The following is a 12,906-nucleotide window of genomic DNA, read 5'->3' on the forward strand; positions in this document are numbered from 1 at the left end:
CGAGTCGGAGACGACTTAAAAATGGGAAATTTCAATGGGAGTCACCTAAGCTTATTTTTTTATTGGTCATTAAAGTTTGATACAATTAGATTTTAACTACATAATTTATACTTTTGTTACAAATCGACCAATTTTTCTTTAAATTGTTGCAAAAATTTCAGCAATACTTTTTTTTCTTGGGAACTATAAAATCGTGTTACCAAATTCCACGTGAGTTGTTTTAAAATGAAGGACTTCTCATAGTGTCAAATGATATATACTCTTGACATATTTTGTCGTTCACTGCACAAATTCTGCAATTTTGCGATGTATGGTTGCATTTAGCCCCTCGTTTAACCCCCAATTTATGGAAATGAAAATGTGTGGAATAATTATTTTTTGAAAATTGAGTGGTTAAAAAGGAATGAAAGTTTTCGATTTACAAGTTATTATTTTATCGAATATTGTGTGATTGAAAATAAGATATAGAAAAATGGAATGTAATGAAATAAAATTTAATAGAAGCCAAACGAGAGCTTACTAAGCACTTGTTTGAGCCACATTATTTTCTTTAAAATGTATTTTTGAAGGATTGTGCTACATGTACAAACACATTTGTACTAAAAATTTTACACACTCTCACAGTAAAATGGTAGGGACCACATGATCGAATTTTTTAATGCAAAGGGGGCCCGCATGTATGTGAGAGTAAGTAAACCATTTAGTCAACCAAATTTTGTACAAATAATTTTATCCATTTTTGAATAGTATGTTGATGGGAAATGTGTAATTAAAAAATAATGAAAAGTTTTGAATTTGCATGTAATATTTTTGATTGAAGAATGTGTGGTTGAAATAATGTTAAATCACTGTTTAACAATATATTTTTTTTGAAATAATTTGGATCAAATAAGGCCTAATTGAGTGATCAAATTGGGATAAAATCACGAGTCAGATGATCAAAGTAAAAAAAATTAAACTCCTATTTGACAATTATTATTTGGGAAATATAATGTTTTGAATAGTGATTGTGTAGTTAAAATAAAGAAAAAAATTTAGGTTTATATGCATAATATTTTATTGTGTAAATACGTAATTGAAAATGTGTACGTAAAAAAAAAAAAAATTTAAACAATAACTAAAGTTCTATGACCAATATACACATAGACCTAAAATGAAACTCTCTGTTAATGATAAGATAAATGAAAATTTGGACCACTGAATGCGCAGTTTGTTAACGACTGGGTCTCCTTTCGAATTCAGGTGTACTGAAATTGCTTTTTACGTCTCGATATGCGTAAAGTCGTTGTCAATGTAGAAAATTAGATAATAAATGCAAGGAGTTTTCAGCCAATATTCTATTTGGAAAAATATCTACTATTTTCAATTATTGACAATATATTATTTAACAATTGCACCACATTTTTAATTGCATAAAAGTCCATGATCTTTAACTATGATTTATAATGTGTCCTCAACTTTTTCATTGAATTTTGATTCGTAACATTTCTTGTCCTTAAAACGATAGTTTCTTTTCAAAATTTTGTTAGAGAGAGTTAAACGATTAATTTACCCATCGTATTTAGAAATAAATCAAACAATAAATACAAAATGACGGTGATGTTTGTCCCTCATTTTAAATGCCTCTATCATATTATTTGTATGAAAACTGTCAGTAGGGACATGAAGTGCTAATAATGTTAAAAATAAAAATGTGATGAGAAAAGGTTAAGGATATAAATTTAACAAAGCATTAAGGTTTATGACTTTAAATGCAAGTAAATATAGTGTATACTTTTGTCTCACATTAGTCAACTCCACCTCTCCCATTTACTTTCTCCCTATCAAACCACCAAAATCTCTATGAAAATCAATGTCGATTGTCCTCATAAAAAACATCGATCGTCGTTATAAAGAAAAATCGTTTGTGTATTTCAAGTTGTTCAAATGTTCTTCATCTATTTTATGGTTTAATTTCATCCATGGCCTCCAAACTTTCTACTTAGTGCACTTTGATCATCTAACTTTTCGCTTAATATCACTTAATATTGTCTCCAATACGATATTGCTCCGGTACAATATAGTTTAATTTAATCCAGAATAAGTACAAATGCAAAATTTTAGAATACTACATTAATAAAACAGTTAATCGTCCTTTATGACATAACGGATCAAAACGACATTATCTATCAAGTAAGTCATTTCTTCAATTTTGATGCTTTTTCCACACAAATCCTTCTTGACGTACGGATGTCAACTTTGTCTTAAACGACATTTAAAACAACAATGTACATAATTTTGACAATTTATTTGAACATTAAGTACATTCCATTCCAAAACATCTTTCAAATATAAGAAGCACTATCATTGTTACATGCCATCAATAAAAGTATTCAGCAATATATACAAATAATTCTATTGCATTCTTCTCTTCATTATTCAACAATATCCTTCTTAAACAATATTCGATAATTGATATAGTTTTAAACATTATTAACAAGTTACGAACAAACCAAAATGTATAATCATTTAAAGCCCCACACCACTTTTGTATTAAGGAAAGCTGATTATTTAGCCCTTGTTTGATCCCCATTTTTTGTCAAAATATATTTTTCACTCACCTTTCCCTTTTTTTTTTTTACTCAATCACACATTATTTAATAAAATAATATTACACACAAATTCAAAACTTTTCTTTAGTATTCTTACCATTTGGACATTGGACTTCATTTTATCTACTGCATGTTAGCAAGATAGAGCATACTGAGATTAGTGCATCGATTTTTCAGGTATATGTAATCTGAGAGGGTGTTTAATGGGGAAAATTAAATTTTTTTATTAGATTGTAATAGAAATTTTTAAAATGTGTGTTTCAAAAGTTGTAGGACCTATAAAGACGTGATTGATATTAATTTTTTGACTTTGACTTAAATAAAAATTAGATTTTAATCTACACCAAATATATTTTGAATCATACCAAGATTTTAGTTGTTTTTGCAAAAGGGTACAATTGACATTCTCCATTTAAATTTGACTGTATAAGCAAAACTTACTAAGCCCCGTTTGATTCTCATTTTTATCAAAACACATTTTTCTCTATTTTCTTGTTAACTACACATTTTTTATTAAAATAATATTACACGTAAATCAAACACTTTTTCTTATTTTTCATCAATATATTCTCTATCAATCTACTATTCTAAAATTCATTTTTTTTTTATAAAAATTGGTGCCAAACACCCTCTAAAAAAGTATGCACCATTGATATTTGGACGCGTTTGAAAAGGCCTTTATTTATATCATGGTAAGAGAAGAAAAATTGTATTTCAATTTTCAAATAAGAGATCATGTGTGTCTACATTATTGGTTGAATTTATTTTATAAGCTCTTTATGCCGACTTAGACTTCTATTTTGCTAATTGTTTGGTGTGTTGGTCTCTTGATACGGTAGAAGTTCTCTAGGGATATCAACGATTTGAGTCGAAATTTTAGGCTTGGGCTTGATTCGAGTAAAATTATCGAGACTTTTTTTGGGTCCGAGCTCAGCCAAAAAAATTAGGTTCGACCCGAGGTCTGATCCGAACCAAGCCAAGCAGGCTTGGTGCTTTGGGGTTTTTCCCCCAATAAACATGCCATGTTTGGTAGCCCGCCTTTAAAATAAATATTTTTGTATTTTTTTTAAATATAGGCTTGTGAGACCGAGCCAGCAAGCCGCACGGGCCGACTCGGGTTTTGCCTGGCATTCCAAAATGAGGCTCGATTCTTTCGAACCTCGAGTTTTTTTCGAGCCGAGCTAAGAGCGGCCCTAGCCGATGAGCCTGATTGCCATCCTTGGGTGTCAATGTCAAGTTATGAGCAAATTGGTTAACTCGAGCGAAACACTATTCTTTTCACATTTTCTCATTGCTTAAGAAAAAAGCTTGTTATTTTTCATCAAAATAGTTTTCAATAAATTGCTTAACAGGAGAGGAGAAAGCATTTATTATTTACATGAGTGCTCTTCTGTCTACTGTAAACATTAGATTAGTCCTAATGATATTTATTGCTTGAAGTACTTATATTTATTGTTTTCTCTTCGTGTTATTGTCATTAAATCGAGTGAATTGTTCAAATGGTTACCGAACATTGCAAAAGATTCAAAGGGTAACTGAACTTTAAAAATTATCTAAATAGTCATTGAACTTTGCAAAAGGTTTCTACAGAATCAGTGAACTTTAAAAATCACCTAAATGATCACTGAAGTTTGCAAAAGGTTTCCCAGGAGTTATTGAATTCAGTGACCTCGTAAAAACATTTTACAAATTTCAGTGACCTCGTGAAAATTTTTTACAAAATTTAGTGACCATTTAGGTGATTTTTAAAGTATAGTGACCTCGTAGAAATATTTTACAAAGTTTAATGACTATTTAGACGATTTTTAAAGTTCAGTGACTCCTTAAATTTTTTTTTACAAAGTTATGTGACCATTTAGACAATTCACTCTATTAAATCCAATCCATTCTTTCTTCATGGGTTGACTAGCTATTAGTCTTTCTTGGCATTTTTAAAATTCATGGTTTGACTAGCTATTGGTTGGTCGTTCTTAGCAGTTTTAAGTTTTGTATTAAAATTCGTAAATATTTAGAATTTATCCATCCCTTCTCGTCAATTGTGGGTAGAAAAATAAAAATGGATCAATTCCACTGAGTTACCTAGTAATATTTGTCAAACCTCGTGCAGAGATTTGAACATTTATACTATAGTGCTTTTTGACTATCAAATACTAAGCATCAATTAAATAGAATAATAAACAACATTTAACTTAGTTTTAAGTTAAAATCATATAATACAATTTTTACTATTAAACATGTAATGAGGTAGATTTGATAAAAGCACCCAAATCGAGCAATTTTCTTATTAAGGGCTTGTTTGGTAGTAATTATGAGAATTGATTTTTTGACCGTTAAAGAGAAAGATAAGTCTCATCTGTGAGTATGAAAATAAAAAATGATGGTTTGAATAATAAAATAACGATAAAAAATTGATTTTTTAAAATAAAAAATTGCTACCAAACAGAGGCTAACGCTGTTATGTCGGTATCCAAATTTCAAAAAGTTACATTAAACTTTCAGTTTAAAACAGAAGTCTATGTAGTATTATTTTTAAAAATTATGACTCTATACCTAACGGCTAAGAGGAAAATTACATTCAATTAATAATTGAATCCATCCATGTTAACTAGCCCTTCTTGAACCCCGAGTTCAATTACCACATTGATTTGCTGTTTGGATTTTGCTAAAAATAAAATGTTCACTATATTTTTTTTGGTAAAATGTGTGTGAGTACAAAGTTAATTAAAGTTAAGAATCTCATATACTTTCCGTCCCATTTATATATGTTGATTTAGTTTTTCACAACGATTAATGTTATTGAAAAAATAATTTTTGTAAAAGAACTTTTATAGTTCATCCTTATTTATATTTGTACAATTTCAAGTAAATACAAAAAATTGATTATAACTAAGCAAATTAAATAAGAATATATTATTAAATAAACAAAACTAAACATTCTCAATAAATAAACCGGACTATATAATTGAAACAAGAAAATGAGAAAAATCAACCTATATAAATGAGACGAAGGGAATAAAATGTATAATTATAATTAATTGTTTACTTTGACCCAAAATTTTTAAACTTTTAAGAAAAAAGTTTGATAATAGTAATTACGTAGTAATCTAAATTAAAATCAACAATTAATTTCAATTTTATGAAATTCACAACTTTTTAAACGTTTCATAAACTTTTAATAAAAACTTAAATTTTATCGGCTCCATATTTTAATCCAAGTTAAAGTTAATAATTAATTTTAATTATATATTTCATGTAATTTGAAATTTTTTAACAATATATTTCATTAATTTTAAACAAAATTTATTAAAATTTTGAATTTAATCCCCGGGCTCAACGGGAACAAATGGACACACCAATAGGCAGTAGTATCCTGTTATCCGTGGTGCAGTAGACCATACTGCAACGTAAAAAACCCGTTTCCAAGTCTTCCTATAGAGTATTCCAGAACCCCAGAGTCCTCCACGTCTATTAAACCAGCAATAACCAATCAACTCTCGCCACGTTGTAACGAACCAACATTTGCCGTCAGATTCTCCACGCTGGCAAATCTACACCAATCAACCCGCTCGAACTCGTAACACTCCTTGCAACGTCAAGAGTATAAGATCTCCATATCTATATATGCTCACTCACTCAGTCCAAAACCAAATGAAAAGAATTTGAACGAACTCGCTAATCTGAAAATTCTCATCAAATTGCAGTATGAGGAAGTGGACAATCCCTTTCGTTCTGTTTCTACTATGTCTTCTGTTTCTCCTTCCAGATCAAGGTACTTAATTAATCTCTCAATCGTATTCTGATTCTGATTTTTTAAGTTTAATAAACCTTAAAATGTGAGAAGAATTCTGATTAGACATTGTGAGTTTGGATCTGAATTTGTTTAATGTGTACTGATTTTATTATGTAGGAAGGAATATACAAGCTCACGCGGAAAGTGACTCCGACGCGCCGGTAGATCCGCCGAAGGTGGAAGAAAAGATGGGCGCTGTTCCGAGTGGTTTGTCCACAGATTCCGATGTAACTAAAAGGTTAGTGGCAGTTTTACGGAATCGTTGTTTAATTCGAATGTGTTGAAGAGTGTAGAGATGCTTATATACGTTCGGGATTTAGGGAAGCTGAGTCGATTTCGAGGAGATCTCTTCGCGCAAATGCGGAGAAGTTTCAGTTCCAGGCGGAGGTGTCTCGGCTTATGGATATTATTATCAACTCTCTTTATAGTAATAAGGATATTTTTTTGAGGGAATTGATCTCCAATGCTTCTGATGTAAGATTTTTTTTTCTTTTTCTTTTTTTGATTTTTTTTGATCATTATTAGGTAGTGGAGAGTTGTATTTAATGTTAATTTTGTTAGTAATTCAGGCACTGGACAAGATTAGATTCCTGTCGCTTACTGATAAGGAAGTTTTGGGTGAAGGCGATAATGCTAAGCTCGAGATCCAGGTCAGTTTTTTGCGATCAAAGTAGTTTAATACTAACTAGCTTATGTTCCAAATATCTATTTGATACAGAAATTTTGATATTATGGTTTCATATATGAAGTTTTTAGTACCGAATGGATGTCCGTAATTAAGCAAATTTCTATATGAGAAGTTTTGAGGAGAATATTAAAGAAAATAAATGTACATATTTATATTATTTTCTAGAAATCTGGTGACCTTAGGAACCTAAAGCTAATGATTTGTTCAACTGCAGATTAAGTTGGATAAAGAAAAGAAAATACTTTTTATCCGGGATAGAGGTATAGGCATGACAAAAGAAGATTTGATCAAGAATTTGGGAACCATTGCAAAGTCTGGAACTTCGGGTACTTATATCTTGAATTATGGATGCATACCACTTATGATTTGTAAATAGGTAAAGCATGTTCTTTTTCCGGTTGGTTGACTGAATTATGTTGTCTATACAGCATTTGTGGAGAAAATGCAGACGAGTGGAGATCTTAACCTTATCGGTCAATTTGGTGTTGGATTCTACTCTGTGTATCTTGTCGCAGACTATGTAGAAGTTATCAGCAAACACAATGATGATAAACAGTATGTTTTTTATTTTCCATCCTTCTCAAGAAGGGAGGTTATTTTGGATTTAAGTAATAGTTCATAAACCTGACTGGTGCAGGCATGTGTGGGAGTCGAAGGCTGATGGAGCTTTTGCCGTTTCTGAGGATGTGTGGAATGAGCCACTTGGTCGTGGAACTGAAATTAGATTGCACCTCAGAGATGAAGCTCAGGAGTATTTGGATGAGTACAAGTTAAAGGTGGGTAGACTTATTTGTTGTTTTGTTTAAATTACAGTATCATTGTAATTTAAATGTCAAAGTTAAAACTTTAATCCCCTGTTTGACTCCTTTAAATTTAAAAAAAAAAAATATTGTTTTGAATAATATTTTTTGGAGAATGTGGTTAAAAAGTAGGAAAAAATTCTGGATTTACGTGTAAAATATTTTATTTTGTGAATATGTGGTTAAAAATGAGCATGAAAAATAAATTAACTCAAAGTACATGATGTCAAACAGGGCTAATTTTAACCACACATTTCGTAGGACCCTCAACTACCATTCACTTATCCACCAATCATTTTAATAAATTTATATTTTCTCAAAACAAGCACTGAATATGTTGTTTTGGTTTTCTGTTGCTTTTTGGTTCTTGCCTTTCCTACAATAAAGTCAGCTGATAACCGTTATCATATACTACTAACAGTGACACATCCGTTTTATATTTCCATCATCGTGCTTTAATTGCAACTTCATCTTCTTATGGGATTGAGAATTATAATTGTGAACAAGTTGAATTGAGCTGATCCTACTTCTGGGAAAGGATCCAACTCTAATAGCAGGATATCACACATTTTAATCCATGATGACTCAAATGAGCATACTCTGCCTACAATCTGTTTCAATAATCTACGATAGGTTTAGAAATTGAAGTTATCAATAATTATGAGATGCCGAAATCTGAAGAACATAAGAGGGGAAATGAGGACAAGTGGTGGTGAGAATGGGACCAATCAAGAGTGGGAATTTGTAAAATTTTACTTTTTAGCAGAGGTAGTAGTGGGTGCTACAAAACTGTGCATCGCTTGGTGCTATACTCATTACAGTGCAATGGCCTAGGGTGGCAAATTATGCCATCTACACATGGAAGGACGAGTTGCAATGAATTATGAGAATAACATTATAGTTACCCTGGCTGGTAATGAGCTTTGGTTGTTATATGAAAGATTATGATAGCTTTTGTCCTTATTTTGCAGTGTTACTTAATGAACGACGTAAGTTTGACATTTGAACCTTCCTCAAATGCAAGATAATGAGAAATTCTAATTAGTGACTTTGGCATCTTATTCTATTGAATTTGGAATAAGTGGCTTGCTTCTTGATTGGATCTATTGCTTGTTTATTGTAACTTGTTTTAAGTTTATTGATCAGAGGCAATTTTTATTAACACATTTGTAGGACATGAATATTCAATCTACTTCCTGCACACTTATAATACCATATTCTACATGTGTCTGTTTCTCTTTATATTGTATTATTTTGTTTGAGCGCCATGATATAATTCCTTAAATGCCTGTGATTGTAGGAATTGGTGAAGAAATATTCTGAATTCATCAACTTCCCCATACACCTATGGGCTACCAAAGAAGTTGATGAGGAAGTTCCTGCCGATGACGACGAGTCCAACGATGAAGACGAAACATGTATGCATGACCTGCACATCTTCTTGAAAGAAGTGCACTTTTATATTGCTTATCTGATGTGTAATCGGACATGTTATCTAAATTGATGTGTTTGTTATTTCATAATCATTTGCTCATTGCAATCCACAATGATATGACCAGCTGAAAGTAAATCTTCCGAGGAGGAGGAGGAAGAGGAGTCTGATAAAGAAGACGACGAGAAAAAACCTAAGACAAAGACAGTAAAGAAAACAACTTATGAGTGGGAACTTTTGAATGACGTGAAAGCTATATGGCTACGAAATCCAAAGGAGGTGACTGATGAAGAATACGCTAAATTCTATCACTCACTTGCCAAGGTAGTTTCCACACGTTTCTGTATAAGTTAATTCCTTGGTCGTTTCTTTATTCTGTTAGAACAGTGACTTACACTTGATCGACATTTTAATTGCTTTTGACAGGATTTTGATGATGAGAAGCCTCTAGCATGGAGTCACTTTACGGCAGAAGGTGATGTCGAATTCAAGGCTGTGTTGTTTGTGCCTCCTAAGGCTCCTCAGGATCTGTATGAGAGCTACTACAACTCAAACAAATCCAATTTGAAATTATACGTCAGAAGGGTCTTTATTTCAGATGAATTTGATGAACTTTTGCCGAAGTATCTGAATTTCTTGAGGGTAATTTGTGTTCTCTCAGAGATAGTTCTTGTGAAAATATTGTACAACATATTTGATAATTCTCTTAATACTTGGCCTATTAATTGAATAGGGTCTTGTTGATTCCGATACCTTACCACTTAATGTATCGAGGGAAATGCTACAACAACACAGTAGTTTGAAAACAATCAAGAAGAAACTCATCCGCAAGGCCCTTGATATGATCCGCAAACTTGCAGAGGAGGACCCCGATGAATCTAATGACAAAGACAAGAAAGGTATGACATGCTGAAATAGATGCTTGTTCCACCTTTAGTTTTCCACTTCACAAAATTTAAAGCATTTGTGGCTTAATTGATCTCTGGGAATCTCTGCAGACATTGAAGAATCTGGTGACAGCAATGAGAAGAAAGGTCAATATGCCAAATTCTGGAATGAATTTGGCAAGTCAATTAAACTTGGTATCATCGAGGATGCAACTAACAGAAACCGCCTGGCGAAACTTCTCCGATTTGAGACGTAAGCAAATTTATTGTCCATAATTTAATTGCACTGCAACTCTCTCCAAAATATATTGTTCTAGAGAAGTAATTTGTTTAATTTTCCTTTGCAGAACAAAGTCAGATGGTAAATTAACTTCACTAGATCAATACATCTCAAGAATGAAGGCAGGACAGAAAGATATCTTCTATATTACTGGAACAACCAAAGAACAGTTGGAGAAATCTCCGTTCCTCGAGAGGCTTACAAAGAAAAATTATGAGGTATGTGGCGTCTAAGCTTTACTCGTTTGAAATAACCTTGTTCCGTGCTTTGCTCGAGTGCTGTACTTTAAATTCTAGGAAATGTTTGTTTTGGGATCTCCCGCAACTGAAATTCTGTTGTACATTCAGGTTATTTTCTTCACAGACCCAGTGGATGAATATTTAATGCAATATCTGATGGATTATGAAGACAAGAAATTCCAGAATGTGTCCAAGGAGGGACTGAAACTTGGGAAGGATTCAAAAGACAAAGAACTCAAGGAATCATTTAAGGAGTTGAACAAATGGTGGAAAAGTGCTCTTGCAAGTGAGAACATTGATGATGTAAAGATAAGCAACCGTTTGGCTGACACCCCGTGTGTAGTTGTAACCTCGAAATATGGATGGAGTGCAAACATGGAAAGGATAATGCAGTCACAAACTTTATCAGATGCTAGCAAGCAGGCTTACATGCGCGGTAAGAGGGTGCTTGAAATTAACCCGAGGCACCCGATCATCAAGGAACTTAGGGAGAGAGTTGTAAAAGACCCCGAGGTATTTTTTAAACTCAATTTCTCATCCATGGTTTAGATTCTCGTGACGTTATTATCATATCCATTAAATGCTCTTTTTTACTTCGGTAGGATGAAAGTGTGAAGCAAACAGCACGACTCATGTACCAAACAGCACTAATGGAGAGTGGCTTCATCCTCAATGATCCAAAGGATTTTGCCTCCCGAATCTATAGCTCAGTAAAAAGCAGTCTCAACATCAATCCCGACGCAACAGTCGAGGAGGAAGATGATGTCGAGGAAGTTGAGGTGGAATCCAGCACGATTGAAGCAGAATCTTCGTCCAAGACTGAGGATTCTCCTACAGATGATGTTGATACCGAGCCTTCTGCTGTCAAGGATGAGTTGTAGATTTATAAGGCCAAACAATGGGCGATCTTAAAGTTGGGATTTCAAATTTCCCATCACTTCAGAAAATTCTTGAAACGTTTCCCGGTATTTCAGGCTTGCTTGTAAGCCTTTAGATTTGTAATTTAGTGTACTGTAAACATAACTGCTAGGAATTTTGTCTTGCTGCATTATGTTTTCCGGAAAAAGTTTGGACTGGTAATGTGTACTTCCATGCAAAGTAGAGTGGTTATATCTCGTTTTTCACTTTTATGAGATGCATGCTTATTATTTGTGCAAATTTTGCCTTTGATAAAAAGTACACAGGTCAGACAAAGCATAGCAAGTAAAAAACAATCGAACTCATATTTTATAAAACCTTGAATCCATTTCTAAATCTTGAAGAAGTTAAGGTTGCAAAGGGAGACAAATATAAAGATGAATAAACTAGAAATTTTTTAAAAAAAATGAAGATTTACCTCCGCCATTGTAACTTATAAGTTGCAAAATCTGAATATGAATGATTAGTATCTTAGATAACATTTTCATATGACGACTTCAACTAAACCTTGAATGGAAAATAATAGTAATATACTAAGTAGAAGTTCAACTAAACCTTGAATGGAAGATAATATTAGTAATATACTAAGTAGAAGATTAATAAATTAACAACTTATTTTAATTAAGTGGTTTGTCGCACAACCTTTTGTAATGTAATTATAAGAACAAACTTAACAAGTTTTTAATATGGTTATAAGAAATAAAAATTAACATGTCAACCAGTTTTTTATTGAAGTGGTTTGGCACACAACCAGGTTAAATTTCTTTGAATCAAAGCATTAAAGTAACAGCATTAGTATCTCTGTTCTTTCAAGTTCCAATAGAACCAATAATCACTAGATTACAATTGTGATACACAATTAACAACATACAATTATAACTGTAAAGTTGAAATCCGTTGTCCATCAAATTAATTATCAATAGGTCATTTGAAATTGGATACTGCTTGTACAACAATTTTTGCTGTACAAGCTTACACCCCTTTCACATGAGGGGGTTCCATTTTAATCGTGGGCCCCCATGTAAGGGGGTTGTATAACTTGTTGTACACGAGAGTGTATATCAAGCAGAGCCCTTTGAAATTAACATATCATTAATTTGGGGTTAGTGTTGAAGTTAACGAGATAAAATTAAGATGACATGTTAATTTAAAAATAATGTGTGAATAATTAATTGGGTGAACAACAAATTGGACAACAAATTTCTGCTCAACTTATACGCACTTGAAAAACAATACCAAACGATCACTAAATTAGAAATGTAATACATAATAGCAACAAAC

The 12,906-nt window shown here is 32.4% G+C and overlaps 1 protein-coding gene across 1 annotated transcript; it reads left to right on the forward strand.

Annotated features, from left to right (window-relative positions):
- Positions 1-6,205: 6,205 nt before the first annotated feature.
- LOC111401271 (endoplasmin homolog) lies at positions 6,206-11,837 on the forward strand. Its single transcript, XM_023028951.1, has 15 exons — positions 6,206-6,360; positions 6,499-6,619; positions 6,702-6,855; positions 6,951-7,031; positions 7,284-7,395; positions 7,498-7,624; positions 7,707-7,845; positions 9,170-9,287; positions 9,429-9,625; positions 9,728-9,943; positions 10,035-10,200; positions 10,300-10,441; positions 10,536-10,686; positions 10,816-11,220; positions 11,310-11,837. Exons 1-15 carry the CDS (start codon positions 6,294-6,296, stop codon positions 11,586-11,588), a joined length of 2,475 nt encoding a protein of 824 aa, XP_022884719.1. The 5' UTR covers positions 6,206-6,293; the 3' UTR covers positions 11,589-11,837.
- The last annotated feature ends 1,069 nt before the right edge of the window (positions 11,838-12,906 follow it).

Source organism: Olea europaea, chromosome 10 (genome assembly GCF_002742605.1).
Source record: "Olea europaea var. sylvestris chromosome 10, O_europaea_v1, whole genome shotgun sequence".
NCBI lineage: Eukaryota > Viridiplantae > Streptophyta > Magnoliopsida > Lamiales > Oleaceae > Olea > Olea europaea.